The sequence below is a fragment of the Rousettus aegyptiacus genome, unplaced genomic scaffold (assembly GCF_014176215.1).
Source record: "Rousettus aegyptiacus isolate mRouAeg1 unplaced genomic scaffold, mRouAeg1.p scaffold_m13_p_6, whole genome shotgun sequence".
Classification (NCBI taxonomy): domain Eukaryota; kingdom Metazoa; phylum Chordata; class Mammalia; order Chiroptera; family Pteropodidae; genus Rousettus; species Rousettus aegyptiacus.
In genome coordinates, this window is record NW_023416309.1 from 42580952 (window position 1) to 42606494 (window position 25543).

General features: G+C 46.5%; 1 protein-coding gene across 3 annotated transcripts in view; it reads left to right on the top strand.

Annotated features, from left to right (window-relative positions):
• Positions 1-1127: 1127 nt before the first annotated feature.
• The window catches only part of SORCS3 (sortilin related VPS10 domain containing receptor 3), a 513788-nt gene continuing 489372 nt past the window's right edge, over positions 1128-25543 (top strand). Inside the window, exon 1 of one of the 3 annotated variants that reach the window (XM_016144038.2) lies at positions 1128-2459. In XM_016144038.2, coding sequence (XP_015999524.2) covers positions 1836-2459 — 624 coding nt within the window. In that variant the 5' untranslated portion in view covers positions 1128-1835. Of the gene's footprint in view, positions 12031-25543 lie in introns of all 3 variants that reach the window. The other 2 variants (XM_036222121.1, XM_036222120.1) reach the window with 2 other exon arrangements.

The window sequence follows — 25543 nt, forward strand, 5'->3', positions numbered from 1 at the left end:
TTGCTCATCTTTCTCCCCTCCCATCTGCCTCACCACCCGGCCAAGAGGAAGGGAAGGGCCTGGAGGCCATCATGCTTTCCAAGCCCCCTCCCTAAATCCTGATCCGTTCTTTATAACTCCTCCCGCTCTGCGCGCATCTCTCTGCCTTTTCAACCCACAGAAATCCTGGGAGGTTCTTGGAGGCAGGGGGCTGAACTACATGTCCTGGGACCTGTAAACTACATCTAGAGGTCGAGGTTGTCTTCGGGTTACCTTCCCTCTCTCTCCAGCCCACCCGGAGTCTCCCTCTTCCTACAGGGCTCGAAGGGTCTCAGACTGGGCTCGGTCCCTTGCGCCCCGGCTGCACTTCTGCAGTGGGATGCAAGGGCTTCTGATAGGCCCACCTGTGCTCTAACCGGCAGCTGACACTTTGAAAGAACAACTGAGCTCGCTCAGAAATGAATCTAGGCAGAGCGAGTGCGCGATCTCTTCCTTCCCAGGAGGGAAGACGGGGGCGGGACGCTCCTGGTGGGCACGACGCTCCTGGTGGGCACAAACGGTCGACTGCTGTCTCTCCCCAGCTCCCGCCGGGGGTCCGAGGATAAGTGCCCATGAATCAGCTGGCAAGCTCCTCACCCGGCAAGCCCCTCACCCTTCCGCCAGAACCTCTCAGTTCTCTCCCCTCCACTTCCAGTACGCTTAAGGAACACTAGCTTACATCCGCGGGAGGTGGGAGACCATGGGAGTGCAGTGCGCCAGGAGAAGGGAGATGTCCTGAGCCGCCTGCCTAGCTCTCAATATTACGGTTCTGACGACTCAGAGGCTCACGAAAATGCAAACAGCCCGTGCGTGATCCGCGCGTGCACACGGCCCGCGCACACCCCTCCCCACCCACACCCAATCACTCATACTAACATGTACACATACGTGTGCAAATGGGCATGCATACACGGGCCTGCGCGCCCCTTTCCTCTCAGCTACTGCCCGCACTCAGCCAGGTACCCTGGCTCGGCGGAGCTCGCCCGCCAGCCCCAGGCGCACCCCTCGTCTCGCGCTGCCTGCCGGCGCGCACGCGCACGCGCACGCACATACTCCCCTCTCCCTCGCACTAGGCGGGGACTCCGGCCATGAGGGGGGTGGCAGTGGGAGCTTCAGGCCAGGGAGTCGGGAGTGGAGTCTGGGTCCATCCCGCGCTCAGCTTCCGTGAGTCGCGTCCCCACGCGAAGGCTCCGGGCTCCCCCTTGCTCTCCGAACCAGAACAGTTGGCGCTGAAAACACTTTCCTCCTCCTCCTCCTCCTCCCTTGAAACGCCCCCTCCCCTCGCACCATCTCCCACCCTTTACAACAGGCCCGAAGAGTAACCCCTAAATGCGCGGCGAGAAGCGATTCCCAACTCTTCACCAGGAGCCAGTTGGAGGCTGGATTTCAGGGGGACTCTGGATTGGGGTCTGGCTTTCTTTTTTATAATTTAAAAGAGGTTTTTTTTTTTTTTTTTTCCATCTCATTACCTTTGAACACTCCTTTTTACCAAATTCCTATTGGAGCTCGGTAGGGAAGATTTTGGGAAATCTTATTTTAAGAAAAAAAAAAAAGCACTGAACGGGCATTTATTTTTTTCTTGGTCTTGGAATCACCCTCTGGACAAGAGAGCGAGTGAGCGAGAGCGAGGAGGGAAGCGCGGAGAGGACCCGCGAGGCGCGCCAGCCTGAGCCGTCTCCTTCCTAGTCACCCCCTCCCCACTCCCCCGACACACACTCGCTTGCTTGCTAGCTGGCACGCGCACACCCCCCACGCCGGACCAGCACCTCGGCAGGCGCCACACACTCGGCAGCCCGAGCCGCGGCAGCCGCAGCGGGATGGAGGTGGCGCGCACGGAGCGCCCCGCAGGCTGGCCTGGGGCGCCCCTCGCCCGGACAGGGCTCCTGCTCCTGTCGACGTGGGTCCTGGCCGGCGCCGAGATCACTTGGAGCACGACAGGCGGGCCTGGGGGCTCTTCGGGCCCGGCTTCGCGGAGGGCGCTGCTTCCTCTTTTGCCGCGGGCAGTGGCAAGCCAGTGGCCGGAGGAGCTGGTGACTGCACGGAGAGGCGCCACACTGGGGCACCGGCCCGGACCAGAGCCACTGCCCCAGCCAGGCAGCGGCAGAGGTGCAAAGAAGCGGGGAGAAGCCGGGGGGCCGTCGTTGGCAGGTGCGCGGTGGAGCCAGGGCTTCCCGGCCCCTGGCAAACCTGGCAGTGCGAGGAGGAGTCGCCGGGAACAGCCCCCCAGTGTCCTGGAACTCGGGGATGCCCGGGCCACTGCGTTGGCTGACGGTTCCAAAGGAAGCCGCCCTCTGTCCAAGGGTTTCCAGGAGGAGGTGAAGGCACCGCGGGCCGGAGGGGCGGCGACCGAGGAGCTCCGGCTGCCCAGCACCTCTTTTGCGCTGACTGGGGACTCGGCCCACAACCAAGCCATGGTGCACTGGTCCGGACACAACAGCAGCGTGAGTACTCACCCGGCGGGCAGGGCACCTCACTGTATCCCAGCGGCAAGCAGAGCGGAGGGCGGGAAGGAGGAACCGATAGTTGCTCGAGGGTCCAGGCGGGATGGAGGGGGATGGATGACTTTTAGAACAGGTTCATCCGGCTTCCCCCACGCCCCCAACAGGTTATAGGAGTTTGTTGTCGGATTGTGTGTGCATTTGTTTACTGGAGACCCTAGGATTGGGGCTGGCTGGGAGGAGAAAGGGGGAAGAAGGAGACTTAAAGATGAGCAAGGGAAGGGATCTGTGGTTACTTTTTCTGGTCCTCGCGGCTTGGAGAGTCAGTTTTCCTGTTGGGCGCTTAAATTTCTGGGTGAGGACACTGAGTGATTTGGAGCGGCAGCTGCTGGACTGACTGACAGATTCCTGCGACTGTCTGGACTTCCCCGTTCTCCCCTCCAATCACGTGGAAGGAAACCTGGGAGATGAGGCCACTGGGACTCTCTACTCCTGCCCGCCTTAGGGTCGCAACTCTCTGCCCCAGGTGCACTTTCTCCCACCCCCAGAAAGAGGCTGGGCCAAGATGTCCCAAGCCTGGCCTCCAGGTAACACTGATTTCCCCGACAAAACCCAAGTGGCTGCTTTGGAAAGCTACAGGAGAGACAATTAAAAAAGTTTAAAGCGTCAAGTGAGATTCGGCACTCATTTCGCATCCTTCGCCTTCTCGCGTGCACGAGCACACACAAGTCGCTGAGCAAAAACCTCGCCTCGGCGGTTGCGTCCGGCACGGCGATCGGCTCCCGGAGTGGAGTTGGGTCCTTGTGCTTTGGGTGAACCTCTCCACCCCTTCCACTCCATGGCCAGGTTCCCCCTGAAGCAGCTGTACCGAGAGGTGGCACCCTTGAGTCCATTCCCACTGGTTCCTCAAACTCGTTCTGGCGCTGCGCTCTGAGCACCGTCTGCCTCGGAAGCCACCGCAGCCCGCAGAGCCGCCTCGGAGGGGTCCTTTCCCACCCCACCTTACCGGCCCCCAGGGCTGTGCACTCAAGCCTAGGAACAGCACGGGAATGGGCTCTCAAGGTGGAGGGGGGCCGCCTCCCGCGATTTACACGCCTCCCCTCCCCCCCGCGCCGCTTCCACCACCCTCACTTCGGCCAGTTTCACAAAAATCCTTCCTTTTCTCTTCTCTGGCTTTTCGGATCAGATGGGAACCTGGCATTGGGCAGGAAGATGATGGCTGTCTGCGCAGGCAGCTTTGGGGAACTCGTAGGGTGAGAAAGCCCCGCTCTCCTCCCTTTTTGTATGTCTCTTCATGACCGACATGAAATATTTCCCTGGGAAATTTTCGCCTTATTTAACGAGACCTCGGGTTGTCACAGGGGTGAGTAGTGAATAACAGGAAAGCTAGGAGTCTGCAGAGCGCAGCACATCAGCTATCCTGAGTACAGGTTCCCTGGTTTTTAATGACACAGCGCGGACAGCCCAGCCCGGTAACGAGCATTGGGTGGGAAGGGCTTGTGCCGTCCAGCTCCTTGGCAGCCAGCCCTGTGGCTGCTTCATCTGCCTCTCGTGAAGACTCCTGTAGCTTAGGAGTGGCCGGCTCTGGGCATGGGTAGTAGGCAAGGCGTGCCTTTGCAGGGATGGGTGATTTAAGGCTTGCAAGTTCCCGGAGGACTGTGTGTGTGGTTTGTGTAGTATGTGGGGTGTGTGTGCGTGTGTGTGGTATGTGGGGTGTGTGTCCTTACTCCATGAGGAGGATGGACCGGATGTGTTGAAGTAAATGTGTCCAGAAGGAGGAGGTGATGTCCTCATATATCTGTGACTTTATTACTGCCACATTTAGACAATGTAAACTCACTGTGCCTAAAGAGTTTTTTCACATCTCTGCTTTTATTTTAAGGAGCCTTGTTGTTGACAAAGCCCCCGAAGATGAGACTTTGGAGAATGCTTTTTGCGAATAGTATTTAAATGAGCGTGGCTTTCTCTGCCCATCTTCCATGCAGTTGTACAGCAGAGGAAGTGAGAGGGCAAGTCTAGCCCAATGTTTTCTTGGGAGATGGGTCTTCAGTTAAAAGATGACCAAAAGGGCCTGAGGAGTGGACCAGCTGACCTTGGAATCCTTAGTAACTCTGATGAAATTTGGACAGTCTATGGACAGCCCCGTAGGGGTTTGGGGTTGTGCTGGTGGCCAGTCTTACTGTCCAAGCAAAGGACAAGGCAGAACAGGTGGGTGCAAAGACCCCTTCCGTCTCTTCCTCTGGTCCAGAGAGGGATTGCTCTTTAGCTCCTGGGCTGGACCTGCCTCTTTTGACCACACTTTGCATGCAATACTGACAAGAAAGACTGCCGAGAACCAGGCCCACGTTGGTTTGAGGGAAGATGGGGAAACATCTTAACGTGACTCTGTCTTCAAGAGACTTTAAGGAAACAACCCCCAGGGAAGTAATGGGGAAACCAACCTTCACTGCATTCCCCATTTGGTTTCTTTCTCCCCTCCCCTTGTCCTGAGGGCAGCAAAAGAAGGTGCTCTAAATAAAAGCCAGACAAGAGTGATGGGGATGATGAACCTTCTGAAAAGTCCCTTCATCATGGATTTCAAAGTGGAGAGAGCTGCCCCCAAGGCAGAGAACATGGGTCTCAGCATTAGGCTCTTTTGACATGAAAAGAGAATTCCATCTTCTCTTCTGACTTAACAAGTATTAAAAATTTTATACTCTCGGAAGGCCACCAGGTTAAGTAACATGATGTGGGGGTTCCTGCTCTTCTTCAAAGTGCCTGTGGTGGGCCTCACAGCTTTACATGAGTTCCTTTTGGAGGAGAGTTTTCAGTCACCCTGTATAACCAGAAATCGAAATCTCTGAAAATTTGCAGTCAGGCATGTAGAGGTGGACATGCAAGAGAAGCACCTCTACCCCACCTCATGTGTCCAGCATGTGCCCAGGGGTTCAGGGGCAGAAGGAGATTCTCATGTCAGACTTGGATCACATATTCACTTTGGTCCCAGGAGTGGCTTGGGGAGCAAAGGAGGAGGTGCCCAGCAGGCTCGAGCCTTAAGGTGTCAGGAGGTGATGGGTCTGGGTCCTCTTCCGACCGTTCTTGCCTTGCCGGGTATTCTGGGGGAGAGGTGAGTGGACTTGGGCTTGGAGCCTCTACTCTGGAGGAGTGATTTCCCATTCTTCCTCTCTTGTCCTCTCTATCTGGGATCCTGGCGATTAATGGGGTAGAGGATGTTTCACGAACACCCAGAGGGTGCCCGATCCCTGTGGCTGGCAGGGGAACAGAACGACACATCATTCTGCATTTCTCCTTCAACTGAAGGAAGATCCCTCCCTGGTTGCTCTGAGTTGGCCAGTGGCCCGGGAGAGCGGTAAGTTGTTAAGGCAGCGGCCCACTTTCTGTGCCCCCTCTTCCTCAGAATAACCCAGACAGGGACCCCCCCATTCATGGTGTTGAGGTGAAAGTGCTGCATCTTCCTGAGATGGCTCCCCATTTCTTTCCAGCAGCTCAGCAATTTGCAGGCTGCTGCCCCTGCAATGCGTGTGGTTGCAATGACTTGCCCTATAGTTTTCAGCTACTGTGCCTAACAATGGCCCTTAATGAAGAGAAACGGGGAGATGCTGATAATTCCAGAGACCTACCAGATCTCTCTTCCCTGAGCATGGTAGGAAGTAGGACACAGGTTTTCCCAGGCAAGGTTTCATACCCTTAACTAATTCAGCTGAACTGTGTTCTAAAATATTTACTCCCAATGTGCAAAATAGTGACAGATTTGATCAGATTAATTGTATTTCACTCACTGGAGCATCTGATTGTGGCTCCCAAACATATTTTTCAAATAGCTTTTGGCTGAATTGTCTAGCTTTCATCATCTTTGCTCACAGTCCCTGTGTCACAATATCTTAATGCATTTTGCCTTCTCCGAGGCTTAATAAAGAAGCCTGCCACAGAAGTCATTCTTCGGGGGTTTGCCAAAAAGAATCTGTTTTTAATTAATATTACAAGAGGAGCCATCTCAGTTGAGATGTAGCTGAGAAATGCAGAACAGCACTAATTGCTCCTGGTCACTGTGAGCTTGGAGGAAGGGATGCCAGAGGGGCAGACACAGGCTATTTGTCTGTTCTGAGCCTCCTCTGATGGCCGGGTTATAGGGTGTGATTTGCTTCTCACATCCTGCAGTGATTTCCAAGGTGAGCAGAAGTTGTAAACTCCTTAATTAGGAGGCCTGATTTAATAATTGCAGAAAGGCAGCGGTTGGAGCTGCTCTGGAGTGGACAAAGAAGGAAGGTCAGGAAGTGGCTTCTCCAATCATGTTGGATTTAAGGAAAAGGGGATTGTGCTTACGGTGGCAAGAAGGCTCAGGGGGGCAGAAGGGAGAACTGCTTTTCCCTTGGGCTGTGTAAATCTATTATTGTAACTTGGGGAATTTAGGAACTGGATGACCCGTGGGCCCTGAGTCACCCAAGAAGGAGCAGGGAGGTTCAGCAAAGCCAGACAGGCTGAGACAGGAAGATGTGTCTGAGGCAAGGGCTTTATCCAAGGCGAAGTTATACCCCAGGCCTCCTGCTTTGACTCACCTGTTGATCTCTTGCTTCCTGTGGCCTCTTGGCTGGCTTGAGACATTTCCCTCATGGGGAGGAAATGTCAAAGGATGATTTTCAATAAGTTTGGGAGGAAAAAGACCCTTGGAAGAGGAAGCAGAAAACAGAGAATGCTAGTAGTGCCTGGTGAGTCACTTTGGGTCATGAGAACTGGTACTGTGGGATGAAAAGGATTTGGCTGACCATGCCTGTCCCTCTTTGAACTGGCGGGTGACTCAGGGTCTGATGGTGCTCTGACTTTGTTGGCAGTGAGTAGAAATGAGAGAGTTCTGCCTTACATGGTACCGATCATGTTCGACCAGGTGGGTAAATGAGTGACAGTCCCAAGTCTCGTCTAGCAGAGGCTACAAAGGAATTAGACATTCTTATCCTTTGGGATATTGACGATTTCTTTCTCAGGTCGTTCATAAGGTGATAGCTGCTATAACCAGGAGTATTTCAAGCGGGACGTCTACATTCTAGCTTGAGAACCTTTAGCATCTTATATTTAAATCCAAAGTCCATTAGCTTGGCATTCAAGGCCCTTCACTGTGTGTGTGGCCTGGGTCTCCTTCTCCAGCTTTGTATTTGACTCTCTTTCCTGGCTGGCTTCTTCACTGTAGCCAGGTAGCCCCTTTGTCATCCCAAGCTCCTTCTTGTCTCCAAGCCTTGGCTCTTGAGCTCTCTTCCGCTTCTCTTTCTATTGAGGTGCACCCATTATGTACAACTCAGTTCAAAATTCAAACACCGCCCCTCCATGAGACTGTCCTCGGAAGCATTTATTTCTCTTTTTCTTAAGTGCCTATACAATTTATAGATTGTACCACACATTCCATCATATTTAGTTCAGTACTTAGTTATTTTAATCTAGTATTTTGTGAGTGTTTTGAGGGTGAGGGAGGAAATAAATAAAACAGCAAGCATGAGTCCTGTTCTTCTTATGTGTGCCCCATGGCTGTGGCACAGCGCTTGGCACAGCCTGCTGAGCTGACCCTGGGCAGTGGACAGTGCCCTAGCTGCTGGGGAAGGACAAGCTAATACGGTCTCTTAATAGCATTGAGTTTATACACCTGGTTTATTATTTCATATATAAATTTTAACATAAGGTTTAGAGGCATTCCTACCCCACTTAGGAATATAGAAATAGGGACCAGTTAGCAATCCTGGCTTCTTCTTTATATACTCCAGAGATCGAGGGACTCACATAAGATAGTCAACCCTTTGCTATGTGTTTCCTCTGTGACAACGTTCTGGGCACTGTGGGACTGGTAGGAATTTGAAGGAGAAGACAAAGATCAGGCAGCGTTTGCCTCAGGTTCTTCCAGTATGCTTTGGATAATATGATACTGCTCTTCTGTAAAGTTAAATAGCTCATGACAACAAGACAGATGGCCACAGGGAGATGTGTGGTTAATTGTCAAGCTATTGTTTCAGGCTATGAGCTCAGAGGAGAAAGGATCACTGTGGGAAATACTACAGGCATCTTAGACTCACAGAATGTCAGGGCGGGACGTGCACTTGGAAATTGTCTCCGTCAAATCCCTCAGCACAGAGATGAGGGATTTGAGACTCAGACAGAAACGTGGCATCCAGCAGCCTGGAGTCCTTCCTGTTCCTCTCCGTATAGCTGTCCTTTTCTCACTCCAGTTTTTCCCTTTCTCCTTGGGTTTACAGACCATTTTTTTTAGAAGAGTATTTATGTATTTTCACACAGGTGAGATAGGATTTTATAGGTAGGATAGACTGAGGCCTAAGATGAGTATATGTACATGAGGCTAGCCAGAGAGGCTGGGGAATAGATTCTACCTTCTGTTCCAGGGCTGAGTCCTAAGGCCATGCTACCCACCCACTCTGGCCCACCCACTGCTGTGGCTGCAGGCAATAAATACCAAGCTCATTAATGTTGGACAATCTGTATCTTCCTAAGCATTGTTAATGGGGGCCTCTTGTGAGTCACCTCATTATTTAAATTAGTAAGTGAATCAAACCTGGTTGCATCATCGGGAACATTTTGCTCATTTATTATAATCAATGTAGTTTGGGTTTAATTATTTATGGAAATGCTGGCTTTTTTTTTTTCTTTTATAGTACACTAATAAATGTGCTATAGTAAATTTCAAAAAAAAAAAAAAAAAAAGAAAACGGTAATGGAGTCTAAGAACCTCATGACTGCACAAAGAGCTGGAGAGCAGTGGAGAGGATCCCTACTGGGTTGAGATGAGAGGGACCTGGCGCACAGTGGAGCCAGCATTCAGAGCTGTTGGTCAGTAAGACTGTGCACACTGCTAAGTAAGGGGCCTGTTACTTGGCACACACTGGACGAGAATGTAGTTTAGGGGAAATGCTGGAAATAGAGCTATATAGAGTACTCGAGAATCCTCTTAGGTTGTAGATTGGGATGATTAAGCCTGGGTATGATGGTTTTACTTATGTGTGTTTATTCTTGTGGAGTGTTCTTATCATGAATGCAGTCCTTTTCAGGATTTATTAGGAACAGACGTAGACTGGGAGCATGAAATAAGGCCATATAGCGAATGGTTAGGAACATGGGTTCTGGAGCCAGGTGCCTGGGTTCAAATCCTGCCTCTGTCTCTTTATACCTGTGTGGCACTGGGAAAATTGTTACCCTTTCCTGGGTAACTTTTCATCTATAAAAAGGGGCAGTAAAAATAGTACCTCTCACATCAGGCTGTGTAAAGATTAAATCAGGTGCATGTAGCAAAGTGCTTGAAAGAAACATCTCACCTATAGTAAGCCCTCCAGATATTTTAGTTGGCTTAGTTGTTATTTTTATATTTTCAAATGGAAACATTGAAGCAGAGGAAGGAAAGTTGCCCGGAACTTCCTAGTGAGCTGATGGCAGAGCCTTGATTGGAACCGAGTTCTCAGCAAGGTGCTCATTTCAGCCACTTCCCATGGCCCATGGCCTCAGTCAGACGACTCTTTGTGATATCTGTCTTCTGTGCGGTGCTGAGAAAGTGAATGAAATAGAGAAGCGAAGGGCTGGGGACCTGGCTCCTCAAAACTCACACTCAGAGTTTGCAATAGAAATAGTTAGAATCAGATGGTTAGAGTCAAGTTAAAGATTACACTAATTCACAGCTAATAAGTTGAACATTTTCCCAGGACTTTCGTTGAGTGAAGGGTTGAGAAAGGTACCCAGAAAGATGAAGAAGAATAGCTTCTCTTGGCTTGGGCATCCATGATTACACCTCACAGCAAATCATGGAAGACTTCTTGAAGGAAGTGAGTGAAGCTTGTAGCTTTAAGAGAGTAGGAGAACACTGGGCTGCTAGGGCTGCTTGTCAAGCAGAGCCTGTAGTGCCCCAGACTCATCTTTGCTGTGGTCATAGGATGGGCCTCGATATTCTGGGTTTGCTTCTCCTCTCGATTTCCCAGCTCTGCTTTGTGCCTGGTGCGAAATGAGAATATCCGTGGCTGGAACTACTACAGAATACCTGCAGCTTCTTTCCCAGACTTCTCACCCTGCCAAACCCATTACTATTTTGTCGTGATCCACATCCATCAAGTTACAGGCTCGAATTCCCTATTTGCCTGTGCCCTATGCACCAAAAATGGAGGCCGAGATCCCTACACAGACACTAGAGGGAGTGTTGCCCTGGGAAAGAAGTGAAAACAAGTAGAATGCAATAATGAAAGAGCACTGCGTGAGGAATCGTCTCAGAGGAGGGAAGAGCAGCAGCCACCTGCAAGTGCATTGCGTGAGGGGTTGTCCGGTGACCCGCAGATGAATAACTGACTGAAAGCCAAGCGGTTGAGTCCTGGGAGCGGGGGTCGATCATTTAGCCTTTTCCTGCAGAAAAAAAAAAAGGAAATGGATGTTTTATACAAACGCACCCATTCTGCAGTCCATTCGACCCACTAGTGACCCAAGTAAGACTCTAGAAATAAATTCAGCCAGAAGCGGAGCTCAGGCTTGGTTCTCACATCTCTTCTGCATTTTCTGCTTTCGCGCGCCTCACTTCCTAATGCGTGGTGGTCAGTCAGTAGCAACTTACTGAGTTGAATTACAGAAATGCTTTCTTAAATACTTAAAACTGCCCGAATGAAGAGTGTCTTTGGGATGAGGAAGGATCTGGCCTCCTCTGGCTACCTCCAGGCCTAGGGTCGGCGCCCAGGGGATGTCAGGGTTGTCCTCACCTGTTTTCAGGTTCCAGGCCTGAGGTTTCAGTACTCTCAGTCTTTTTAACATCTACCGTACCTCACCTACCTCAAGCAGTTTCTCTTCCAGGTGACTAGAGTCAGGTTAAAGATTACATTGATGTATGAGAAATAAACTTTTTCTTTTCAAAATGTGTCCTCAGTGGGGAATGGAGAACAATTACTGAGTTGAACATTTTGTTTCAGGGCTAGAAAAGTAGCTCCAACTGCCATATCCAGACGTATTTACCCATACCAGGAGTGCTCGTCTGCAAGAAGAGTTTTGAGACTATGAAACATGGTGCAAACACACTTGTTTTCCAGGTGGTGGCGTAGAGGAAGGTGTCTTTAGAAACAAGAGTTGCTCATGTCACTGGGTTGCTTTCTGTGTCATTCATGCTTAAAAGCAAACTTTTTAGCTGGAAGATTTCTCAAGGTCCCCAAGCATCAGTGATTTTAAACAGGTCTGAGAGCTACAGTTTCACTGGCTGTAAAATGGGGATAAAACCGAGCTTGTAGAGTTGTGAGGCTTAGAGATAACACACATGTAAATGGTCTAGCAGAGTAGGCTATTCTGTTGGTTAAGAACATTTGTCCTCATTATCCGCCTAGGCAGGAAGTGGGGTAGATTGGCCATCCAGCTGTGTGTAGCACATCTGTTGCTACCCTGCCATAGCCCGTCTCCCTTGCCCTTCCTCCGCATGCTAGCCTGACTTCTCACCACCAGCACCGGGACTGTTTGCACACTGGAGCTTGCTTTGATCACTCAAAGCACTGGCTGGAAGTGTCAGGAAATTAATTCCCATCAAGGAGTAAGGAGCAGCCACCTATCAATGACTAGTGGGAGTTGGCAGGTAAGTGTCCCAGTTCCCTTGCCTTTGGGGTGGGGTAACACTGAGGCTTGTTTTCTACACTGTCTTCCAAAGTCTCCAGTGGGATTAAGCCCCCGTTGCCTACCGCGTTAACTTGCTTGCTTTATTGGCTGCCTTCCCATCCTCTCTCATTTCCTCACTCCCCTGTCAGTGTTTCTTGGGATTACCTCCCAAATAAATTCCTTGAATTCAAGTCTTTGATTCAGGGTATGTTTCTAGGGGAATGAAAACTGAGATAGCTTAGTTATTTTCAAGTGTATTAGCATGAACTCTCCAGAGAAATAGAACCAATATATATATAAATATATCCCTCATACTAAATCTCTCTTTATACATACAAATATATATACACACACAGTATATGTGTGTGTGTGTGTGTATCCATGTATGCATGTATGTCTCTGTATATGTAGAAAAATTTACTGTAAGGAATTAGATGACACTATTATGGAGGCTGAGAAGTCCACAGTCTGTAGTTGGCAAGCCAGGATTGCTGACGGTGTAGTTGTAGTTTGAGTCTGAATCTGAAGGCAGGAAACCAATGTCTCAGTTTGAAAACAGTCATGCAGAGAAAAAGAATTATTTCTTAGCTTTTTCGTTCTATTCAGGCCTTTGGTGGATTGGATGAGGCCCACCTATATTGAGAGAACAATCTGTTTTACTCATTCTCATTACTCAAATATTAATGTCATCCAGAAACACCCTCACAGATACACCCAGAATAATGCTAGACCAAATAGCTGGGTGCCCGATGGCCCAATCAAGTTAACATGTAAAATTAACCATCATACCAAGTCAGCAATTTCCCTCCTCCTTTTAAAAAATCCTGCTAGGGCCGTACCAGGGTACATTCTGGGGATGGAGAGGGAGATGGTGTCACTGACCTTAGTTGTGAGTGGGTCCTCCTTTTGAGTGGCACCAAAAGAAAGTAGCCCAGTCCAGGGTTGTATTGAGTGGCAGGAACATGGTGTTGGGGCTTTGAGGAGGTGACACACATCTCCAAATTCATTAATCTTCACTGCCATTTCTCAGGGCTAAGGAGCCCCATCTCACCCCAGGCCATGTGCTTGCTCTTCACAATACACAGAGGATCCCTGAAATTTGAACCTTTACCTGATGGTGTCCGATCTCTTTCCTAGGAAAAGGGTACAATTCTTTTTTTTTTTTCTTTCACTTTGTCAGGATCTTGGTGGGGAGCAGCTGAGCGTACGGTTGGTATCTTCCTTTCTAAGATATCATCAGTGAGGGCCATCACCATAGGTTGGAAAGAACATGGGCCCAGGAGTTGAGATTTCTAGATTTGGGCTCCTGATTTACATGAACTGTCTTCAGCAAGTCACCATTTCTTAGGTGTAAGTGGAAGATCCAGGTGTAGTAGCTTAATGTCTATGAATAAACTTTTTTTTTTTTTTAAATGGGTGCATTAGTAAGGAGAGGATCTTGAATGATGATTAAAAAAATAGAAGCTGCTTCTTTCAAGCATGCATAAATTTGGTCTTATCCTAAGCGGCTATGCTTTCATTCATCCATTTATTCATTCATTCTTTTTGCTTAGAGCGATGCTAATTTATTTGAAATTTCTGGGATTCGGTTTCTTTATGCATAAAATGAAAGAGTTGCATAAATTGATGCAGGCCCATTTTACCATAAATGTGATATTAGATCAATTATTTCTTTATGGGTAAAATGGGACAATCCTATTTGCTCCCTTTATGTCACAGTTAAATAACGAGATATTGTACTTGGAAGCATTTTGAAAAAAATTGCTTTTGAAAGCAATAGGAACAGGCACCATGAGCTGGGGGCAATGCGGACTAAAGGCGTTAGTTCCTCTCGCCTCTCTCCTTTATTCCTTAAGTAGCCGGAGGTCTTTCCACAGCAGATTCGAGATTGCATACAGCGTCCCCTTCTTTTGCTTTCTTTTAGCACAAATGAGACACTTTCATTAGCACACATACCAGGTGTTAAAAGCCTCGAGATTCTTATTCCAGGAAAGCTGTACAATTTATTTTGAGTCACATCTGATATAATAAAATGCTCAGATGGGAGTGTAATTTGGATGTTTAAAGAAAAAAAAAAATTTGTTCCAGGACTTGACCTGTATTGATTGCTCTGCCTTATTCCTTTCAGATAATATGAAGTATTGGGAAGCATCTACTGTATGCCTAGTGGTGCAGGATATGCAAAAAAGCATGTGATGCAGACTGGGTGCCCACAAAACACATGCTAGATAAACGTTACAGAGGAAAACGTGAGATAATGTAAAATGTGTGCTAATTTGAGCATACTTAGGAAATACATTGAATGTAATCACGACTACAGTGAATACAAACTAATACAATATTTAAGTGTTATGGTTGTGTTTATTATCTACAACAAAACCCGGTAGCATGGTTGGAAATAGGTCTAATTCTCATGAGTAAACTTGTGTCATGTGTTGAGGAGTGTTCTAAGCTTTGAGGTCAAATAGATTATCTTACGTTCTGATAGTTGCTCAGAATTCTGCCATATTAGTTTGGGCTAACTTTTGCCTACAGCTTTTTGTTTTCCCTTGAGTTTCTAATGGGTTTATCGTCCCCAAAGACCGAAGAAGCATCTGTTTTTCACCCTAGTACTAAGATTATTTTAGCTTCTTAATTGTGTTACTATTGGATATTCTAATTTGTACAGATTTCTTTCTAGGCCTACTTCCCTTTTGGCAGCCTAATATATCTATTCTACTCCTAGGTTAGTGCCTTTGTTTCTTGGATTCCATTTCTCTATTTTAGGCTGATTTTCATTTTTCTGTGGTATTTCCTCAAGTAGTCTTTTACAGAGAGTGCATGGGAATATCCTGGCTTATTCTTGTGTCCTGACATAAATGTTATAGATTCCTTTTATCTCTCAAAAGATCCTGGCTTAGATGATAAATAATATGGTCACCCATTGCTTGGACAATAATTTTTTTTTTCATTCTTGACATGTCTAAAAATTAATTTTGCTCTCACACTGGCTTGATGGTTCATCTGGACATAGAAATCTAGGGTCAAGAAGAATTTCCTTTCGATCTTGTAAGTACTTAGATTACTTGCTGGTTTTGTATGATCTGCTGTTTTTGGATTTATATGTGTCTCCCTTCTCACTCAGAGACTGATTAGTGTGGGGAAAGGAGGTGCCTAGCATGGGACAACTGTGACTTTGTTCAAGTCAGTGATGCGCAATGCTTTAAGGAGACCTGATGCATTAACACCAGATATATACAAAATCAGAAGTGTGGTGTGTGGGATTAAACACGCTACAGAGCAGTTTGCATGGACACTTATCTGAATACTTTAATATAAAAGTCAACAATGAAAAAGTGATTCTAGCTACCTTTTATTTTAAAAATTAAAAAATTGTTTAAAAAACTTTATTAATATTAAAGTTATTTATTGAGTAACCTCTATGTGCCAGGTGCTGCTGGGCTCTGAAGGGAAGGTTCATGATACTATCAAAGATTGCACCAGGGACATTTAAGTTGGGGAGGGCAGAGAGGCAGAGCTGAGATCTCAAAGATGTGCAGATTAGGTGAAGAGGAAGGAGCAGAATGTTCTGGGCACACAGCTTCTGGGGCATGAGGGAGCAAGGTATCTAAAAGGGACAGAAAGGACAGTGTGACTGGAACAGAGCATTTGTGGGCTAGGGGTCGGCGAGAAATGAAGCTAGATAGGCAGGCACGGGTAGGGTCCAAGGGAAAGAATTTATTCTTTATCCTAGGATCAAAGGGATAAGCCACGGGAAGTTGTAAGGTAGGAGAGTGATATAATTAAATTTACATTAAAAAAAAACCCAACCTGTGCGTTGGAGGGAGAGCAGGATGGATGCTAGGAGACCAGACTGCTGCTGTAACTAAAGAGGATAATGGCTTAGGTGACGGCAGTGGGGGGTGGATAAGCAGGAGCCAACTGAAGAACTATTTAGCAGATGTGGTTTATTGTGTTGTCGGCTCCTCTTCATAATTCTTTTCTCCTTCCTGGAATTCCTTTTGTACTGCTGTATTGCAGTGCCCTTTTTCTGTGTGTGTGTGGGGGGGCATTCCTCTCCATTTCTTAAATTTGGATTTGGCCTTGTGACTTGCTTTGTCCCATGGAAGAGACGCCAGCTCTAAGCTTAGTTAGCAAGAGGTATGTGTATCTACCAGCTGACTTGAGCCTCTGCATTGGCCATGAGAAAAATATGCCCAGGCTACTGCTGGTCCTGGAAGAAGAATGAGTGACTAGTCATATATAGCTAGTTTGAGCCAAGCCTAGTTTAGATCAGCCCAGCCCAGCCCAGCCCAGCTTAGCCCAGCCCAGCCATAAGCAGCAGAACTGCCCAGCTGAGCCCAGCTGTATCAGCCATCTATGAGCTGCCCTGTACATTTGAGAATAAGTGATTGTCGTGAACATACATGGTTGAGATTTGAGTGGTTTTTCTGCAGTATTTTTGCAGGAAAAGCTAACTGACACTCAGGTAAAATCAAAAGAACCTGATGGATTGGTTGTATACAATTCATGAGAACATAAATACAGTATAGAGTGAGACTCACCTATATTTCAAGGTCATTGGCCTGCTCCGTGCTCAAGGCTATACTTAGGTGTGTCTTTTTGGTGGTTTCCTGCCACTCGTCTTTCTTTACAATTCATGGCTTCTTTTTCAGTTGCTGATAGGTAGGTTGGATTCATGGTCCAAAAGGATTATTCTTCCACTCTTTCTTTCTCATTCTTCTTTTTCTCCTTTTCCTTTCCAGCAGCCTCATAAGATTCCAGCAGAACATTCGAGCTGAGTGGTCCTCAGGTCCCTCAGTGGGGGCCTTTAAACCCTAAACTGAGTGTATTCTTGTTAGAGTTGAAGTCAGTTTCTGTTCTAGCTGTGAAGATGGAATTTCACTTGGGGGGAGCAGAGAAACGTGAGGCCAGGGGTTTTCTTAGTCTTGACTGATTATTTAAAATATCTTAATGCTAATAAAATATTTAGCTTTTAAACAACAAATTTAATATAGGGAACTGTGTTTTATTTATTAATGGCAGTTGCAAGGAGATTGGTAGGAGTTGTGCTAAAGTGCACTGTTGTGATTTTGCAAAGTATAGTAATTACTATAATATTTTGTTGAATTATTAATATCTACTGTGCCTGCAGGAACATACGCTTCTGTAGTCAAATTCATTTCGAGATTGCCTTCCCCCCTTTTGTTCTGTGTTTTCATTCTTGTGCACATATAAATTTTTTAGGAAATGGAGTGTGGGGGGTGCAGAGCTGATTATATTGTGTGAAACACCGTGTCACACCCTGTAACTGAATATAGGCAGGCAGCAGTGAAAAACTGTTATTCCTTGATGATTGCCTGCCTCAGCCAAGCTTGTTTGTGGTACCAGACTGAGGGATGCTAAAAGAATCATGTCTTAGAATAAAGGACTCACCAGTGTGCCTTTTTCAGGAGCTCAGATGGGGAGAAAGAATAATTTGGAGGTTATGTGTGCACACATGTGAATATTTCATGGGTGTGCATCTAAGCAGATGCATGGTATATGTATTAAAATAGTACCGGCCTCTTTTATTAATAATTTCAATGACTATGACTTAGTATATGTTATGTGCTCCAATGAGATCAATGTGGATGATGATGATGATGATGATGGTGATGACGGTGATGGTGGTGGCTTAATTATTATGTGAATGGACTCATTCTGCAACAGGACTCTAGATCTAAGCACAGGTCCACATAGGAATATTCCTGTTGGTTGTGGTTAAACTGAAATGGGAAGACTGGCTACCATTTGCCAGCTTTATGAAATGGCCCAAGTCAGTCAACATCTGAGACTCAAGGTTTCTCATCTGTGTAATTGCTGCAAGGACCAAAATGAAGTTACATATTTGAAAGGGCATTATAAACTCTAAAGTTACAGACATGTTTAAAGAAATGCCATCATTGTTAAATCATAGGAGAAGTCGCTCAGACTTGTGGTGTGATTTTGAGGGGCCGCAGAGAGGATTCTTTGCTCATTTTTTTTTTTTTTTTTGGCCAGAGACTGCAGTTTGAGAGTCATTTTTTTTTTTTGAATTAAACATTGTTCACTCCAAGATCCTCTTAAAATATAAATAATTTTAGTGCTGGAAAGAGGACATAATGATCTAACTGTATCTTTTTCTAGATTTGGAAAACGTGGCCAAGAGAGATTGTGGGGTGCCCAAATTTACCCAGAGAGTGGAAGCACCCACACCACTGTCTGTCTCCCTGGCTCCGACTCCCTGGCTCCTACTCCAGGGCTCTTTCAGCAACATCCTGATGCTCTTCAGTGTTCCATTAAGTTTCCTAGTATAGTCTAGGGCATTTTCTCCAAGCGGGGAGCCTTGGGTAGAATGAATACATTAGATGACTTGTGGGGAGACCTAGGGGCTGGGATGCTTTAAATGGCAGAGTATCGCTTAGGCAGATGGACCTCACTTTGAATCTGTGCTCTCCCACTGACTAGCTGTGTGACCTTGGGGAAGTTACTTTCTGAAAGCCAGTTCTCTCCTTTATAAAATTGGGGTTATAATCCCTATTTTGCACAGATATGATGAGGATTCAATGAGTTTGAAATGCTTGGCAAAGTGCCTATCCCGTGGTAGAAGATACTTGACTGTGGGTAGGAAGTGATTATCAGGTGATAAGAGAGTCTGGAGATCAGCTTGCTCTGCCTAATAGTAGGTCTACCTCCAGTGAGCTGTTTTTCCCCACTGTGAGGGTTTCTGTTTTCAGGGGAGGGGGAAGCTGTCCCTTCCAATGCCAGGGTTGGGTGGTTTCCTGCACAGTGGGGACAATCCTGTAATGGCCACGACTTACCAATGGCCTTCCCTTTCCCTTTAATCTTAATTCATTTTAATTTCTTCTAAAGGGAGTGGGGTGGCAGGAGGGTGGGCACAATCTCTTCAAAGATCAGCAGGTGACTCTGAGGATGAGACGGACGAAAGGGCTTGCAACTGACTGCGTGCTGCATGGCTCTGTGTCTTGCGGGGCTTCTCTTCTTGATTAAAGTTACTAAGATGATTCCCTGAAAATGGGTTTTATTTTATTATTATGTTATTATTTATTATTATTATTTGGGATTTTTATCCTGCTTCTAATGAGCCCACCCTGAATCTCTTGTGAGCGCAGAAGGACCCATCGTGAAGTTATAGCAAGAAAAGCAGGACCACCCATGGGTTAACTCTTGGGCAGGAGATGGAATTACCAGGGACAGAAGGAAATCTGAAACACCTCAGAGCCTGTGTCACCTCTCGAGCGTGGGGGCTGGGCCAATATTTCCTGAAAGCAAAGTCAGAAAAGGGCAGGATGCAGGGAAGTGTGTTTAGTTCTCCTTCCTGGTTCTTATCCTTCCCTCTGCCCGGCACCCTCCATTTTTGTTGCTCTCCCTGCTCTGAAAAAAAAAATATATTCTAATGTTAGTCCTTTACTCCTTTCATTCCTTTTCTTGAGGCCTTTGAATTTTACTTTATTTTTTAAACTTACTGAGTTATAATCAACAAAAATTGTATGCATTTAAGGTATACAATGTGATTTTTTTTTTATAAAAGTATATGTTATGAAATGATTACCACAATCAAGCTAATAAGTGCGTCCATGACCACACATAGTAACTGCTTTTTTGGGGGTGAGGTAAGGTGTAGGTGAGAACATTTAACATCTACTCTATTAGCAAACGCCAGGTATACAATACAGTATTATTAATTATAGTCACCATGCTGTCCCTTAGCTCTTTAGAACATATTCATTCTGTAAAACAAGCTTTGCAACCTTTGACCAATATCTCCCCATTTTTCCTTCCTCTGAGCTCCTGGAAACCATCATTCTACTCTCTGCTTCTATGAGTGTGACTTTTTTGAGATTCTACATGTATGTGAGATCATGCAGGATTTGTTTTACTGTGTTTGCTTTATTTTACTGAGCATAATGTCCTCCTGGTTCATCCATGTTGTCACAAATGACAGGATTCTCTTTCCTTTTTAAGGCTGAATAATATTTCATTGTGTGACACACCACATTTTCCTTATCCATTCATCTGCCAATGGACACTTTGGTGGATTCCATATCTTAGCTATTGTGATTAATGCTGCAATAAACCATAGGGGTGCACATATTTCTTGGAGGTACTGATTTCATTTTCTTCAGATGCCTACCCCGAAGTGAGACTGCTGGATCATATGTTCTACTTTTAAGTTTTTGAGAAATCTCTATACTGTTTTTCATAATGGCTACACTATTTTACATTCCCAGCAATAACACACAAGGATTCCCTTTTCTCCATATCCTCACCAACACTTGTTATCTTTTGTCTTTTTAATGGCCATTTTAACAGGTGTGAGATGACATCTCATTGTGGTTTCAAGTTGCTTTTCCCTGGTGATTAATGTGATTTGAGTATTTTTCCATATATCTGTTGGCCATTCTCATATCTTCTTTTGAGATATGCATTTTAAATATGCCCCTCTAATGGTAAAGGAAAATCTTCCAACTCTATCGAGGATAGTCTAGAGAGGTATTTTAGGGTTGAGGATTCCTGAAATCATAACCTATACTATTTGTCTAACTTTTCCCCCTTTAGAGCTGGCATCAGGGAGAGGGAGGCCAGTGCCATTTTTTGCCAGAGAAGCTCGCTCCTCTCTGACCCATACCCAAGTCTAGGAAAACTCCCATGAGATGAGAGCAAAAGACTGACCAAAGGCTGGCTTCTGTCTCTGTGAAATGCTTCTAATGATGGATTTTCTTTGGGTAAGGAGAAGGAGAATTAGAGAGAGCTCTACTCTCTTTGTTCCCCTTAAATATTATTTGTTTATTAAAAATACATAACATGACATTTGCCATTTGAACCATTTTAAGTGACATTGATTACATTCACACTGTTGTCCAACCATCGCCACTATTGGCTTCCAAAGTTTTTTCATTACCCAAGCAGAAACTCTCTCACCACTGAACTATGAGTTCTATTGCTTCGTTCTTCAAAAAGCTGAATTCTCCTCCAGCAAATATGGGGCCTTCCATTTCGTTCCTCTCTTCCGCTTTCTCCTACCCTGTCCCTAACCCTTTCTCCTATTCTACTTTCCCCTTTTCTCTATTCCCTTTTCCCCCATTGCAAGGGTTCATGGAGTTAGGAATGAGGAGAAGGCTTGTAATACTTAGGGCTGAGAAATGGACATTTCAATCCCTTTCAGGTGGCCATGTTTTTCATTTATAAAGAGAATCATACTTCCTGGCACCCAGAGACATGCGCCTTCCCCTCACCCCCAGCTGGTTCTTGCAAAGCATGGGTGGCTTATGTCAAATCACTGTCAAGTTGGCCACCATGTCCAGCGTAGTCTTGAACTTCTGATTTTGTCTCAGCTGAGCCTTTTGTATAGAAGACTTATTTATATATAGCTGAGACCTGGAACAAACACACTTTATGGGTAAGTTATCTCCTCTATTCATTATTGTCATTGTCATTAAAAGTAGTGAATGATGACAAATTATGCAGTTATTTGGAGATACACATGTAAATTCAGACTTAGACATGATCTTGTCTTCTGGGGATTGAAATCTAATGTAAGTGCATGTAGATAGAAAGATGGAAATATCAAACCAATATACGAACCCAAAGTGAAGCCTTTTTGGATGAGCCATAACATTTATTGAGGGCCTATTATGTGCAAGGTGCCAGTCTTGGGTGCTTTATACGTGTCATCTCATTTCCCCCTTATGTGAGGAAATTGTAATACTAAGAGATTACAGAGACTGCCAAAGTCACAGAACTAACAAGCTGCAGAGTAGGTAATAAAATAGAGGAACATGCCTTTTAAAGATAAAAGTCATCGAGTCTATTATTTATTGACATTAATGTTGGGGAATTATGGAGTATGGGAGTGGGGTAGGCAGAGAGAACCAGAACAATTGGGTGGGTAGAGGTGAAGAGATTATCTTTTATTTTGTTCTAGAATGATGCAATTTTAGAAAAATAATGGACATTTAGTGTGTTCTTGTCGTGAGCCAGATGCTGAGCTGTAACCTTTGCATCAGCATCTCATTTAATCTCCACCTCCCCACAGTATCTACTATTATAAGCTTCAGGTCACACAGCCGGCAAGTGACCAAGCCACATGTCCCCCGTGGGAGCGCCTACGGGTTGAGCCACAGAGCCTCATGTGGTCCTCTTCCCCACATTGTAACAACGATGAGAGCAAGGCCCCAGGGCTGTGAGGTTCCACCGCTGATCCCGCCAGGGCTAAGGGCCTTTCCCAATCAGACCATCCTCTTCTTCTCTAGAAGCCTTCACTAAACATTTGGTATAGTGTTTCCAGACCGACCAGAAGCAGGATGAATGAAAGCTTGGAGGTGAGAAGTCACAGGGTGTATTTGGGAACCAGGAGGGATGGGGATGATGGCCACATCAGATAATGGAAGCCCTGGATATCCTGCCGACAGACTTGGCTTTATTTTTGTTGGCAATGGGCAACCTTAGTAATTTTGAGCAAGGGAGAGATGTGATTAGCAATCGCATCAGTTGTTCTCAAACACAACAAAACCTATTCCTACCTGGAAGGAGAGAAAACAAAGGCTCAGAGAGGTACCATGGCTTACCCGGAGGCTCCTAGCAAACTGTTACAGGCATCAAAACCAGCAGCACATGCTGCTGTCTCTCCTCAGAGACCGGGCTCTGGCCGTGGGCCGTCTCCTTCCACTTCCTTCCTCGGCTGTTCCCTTCCCAGCGGCAGGGCCTTTTGCCTGCTCCCTCCGTTGCACTGTGAGCTCAGTACAGCAGGGCCCTCTCCATCATTAGAGCCACCAGTGGGGTTCTGCTGTAATTAAGGAAGCCAATGAGAGGAAGCAAAGCAGAACAAGGGGAAAAAAAGCAACCGCCAACAAAACATCTGGTTTCCCACACAAACGCCCTAACAACTGCCATCTATTTCATGGGAACCTGCTTGTTTTAAACACAGCAACGGGAAACCCTACGGGATGGTGCGGGGAAGCAGGTTATTAAGTTACCTTCAGGCTGCTGGATTGGCACTTACTCCTTTCTTGCCCTTCCTACCCCGCAAGGCAAAACTGATCAAATGCAAGAGCTGAAGGTTGTTTAGTTCAACTATCCCCCGCCCCACCCCAGGCAGGGGTCCCTCCTTCACCTGCCCCTCCCAAGATAGCATCTCTGACACATTGTTACCTGGCTCCCACCCTCCCCAGCTCCCTGAATTTGCTGGACCAAAGCTCAAGTAGGGGAAGAAGGCATTTTAGCCAGCAAGAGAATGGGCACTCAAGCCTGCTGTCATTTGTGGCCCTGGCTCCGGAAATGTCTAATTAATTCATTTATCCAATTAGCCCCTCGCTCTCTGAAATGCTTTTTCTTGGTTGCTGAGCAACTAGGGGAGACTTTCAACATGTGCTTGCTGCTGGTGAATGAACCAGTAGTTTTCCCCTTCACTCCGGCACCCCCATCCCTCTTTCCCCTGTTATTTTTCTGATGCACATTAACGAAGATCATCTCCGGCAATCTCTGGCCTTCTCACCTTCCCCAGGCCTCTGGCCGTGCTTGCTGCCTGCCTTACCACATTTCTGAGGGTAAGTTTTATGCCAGGCATTTGTCACACACGAAGAGAGTGATAGAATGTACAGGTTCACTGAAATGTGTTTGCAAAATAATGGAATCAGCCTCATTTGGAAAAGACATGAGACGAGCTTCGCTGGTGCCGGGGACCTGGCCAAGGTTAGGCTCAGAGGTGTTTGGGAAGGGGAACAGACCCTCTTCTGGTGACATCTCATTTACAAGGGCAGCTCAGCCGGGCAGCAGTTCCGTTTGTCTTCACATTTTGACCTTCCTGGGGCGTTCTCATCCATCCCCAGCCCGGAGTGTGCTGAGTAATAAATAGGAGGGGGCATTTTAAGAAAGACTGGAAGGGACAATGTCAACCCAGGAGGGCAGTGAAGTGCCTTGAGGAGTCATCCTTGAAGTCATCCATGCCCCTGTTTCAGGATGTGAACAGGCCATGCACCGTTTCGGTGAGTTAGAATGTTATAACTGGACTTGGAGTCCAAACTTCCACCCTTCTCTGGTTTTACACCCGAGAAAAGTGGAGCTCCTGGAGAATACACAGTTCACTCACTGTGTTTGGGTCTCCAGAGTCTCAGGCCTCATTTGACCACACTGTTCCTCCTCGATCTTGGTAAGGGACCCTGCTCCATGAAATTAGTTCCTTGAGTGACCAAAACTTACTTTTAATGCTCTGTTTTTACGCTGGAATAGTCGAAGCTGACAGTGAGGATTTGCGGAGCACAAGGATCTTGGCTTCTCTCCCGCCGTCCACCTTGGTACGTGTTACCTGAAAATGCCAGGGGCATGTGCTCTAGCCCAGGATTCAATATGAATGTGAAATGGTCCCTGCCCTAAAAGAGTCCCACTATAGTGGAGGAGATGGACAGTAAGGAGAGAGGGACCTCTTCCTGGAAGGAAGTATTCAAAGAGAAGGACCTGGGCCCTTTGACCTGTGCCCAGATCTTATGGTTGAAGAGGCTATGAGGATAGGGTGGGGGTGGGGGACATTCTTGACCAAGAGGAGATCATGGGCCAAAGCCAGGGGGCATGAGAGATTATGACATGTTTGGGGATTGGAGAATGACCTAGAGATGGAGCCTTCAGGCCATTTGGCTTTTTCCTGATACATGGGCACAGCTTGGTGCTGCCCATACCAACATCTGGAAAACATTGCAGCCTACTCTCTGGAATAATAAGAAAGTGCAGTTATCACTATGCATGTGTGGGTATAGAAACACATATGTCAGGTTTCCTGGATGGAAATGACTTCCCTTTGAAGTTAGTTCATCAATAATGGTGAAGGCCATGCAACTATGTACATACTACACATGTACTTAGCTACTGCTCTGGACAAAACTTGCCAACAGCAGAGCGTTCAGGAAAACCAGCTGCTCAGAGAAGGAAACAGGGACTATGCATTGTCTAAAGCACTGGTTCCCAGAGTCTCCTGCAGGACCAAAGAAGCTTTTTATTGAGAAGGTCCCATTCCTTGACACAGTTGTGGCAATCGCTCAACCTGCAATTTGAAGGGATGATCAGAGAAGGAACCAGCCAGGACAGAGGTTTCCAATGCAACACATGCTTCTCTAGTTCCAAGCATTGCACATCAGATTCTTCTTCCTCCAGCTGTGCAGCCAAACTCCCTTGGTGTCAGGCACTCGTTTTCCAAGGGTGAGCTTGCTTTTAGAGAACCCAGGAATGGCAGACAGCATTATGGGATGCTCCTTAGTATAAAATCTCCCATGGGAATTTTCATATCATTGTGGTTTGAATTTCTCTAAGAATTACCTGGGGGTGGCTGCTATTTCTCTCATGACTGTAAAATGCATGCTGGGCCGAGAATCACAATGATCTGCAAACAAACACACATGACAACCTAAGGCTCTGGTAAGGAAGAGTCTGTGGCTTTTTATTCTATAAATGTCCGCTACATCGGGCCGTGGTGGATGAGGCCA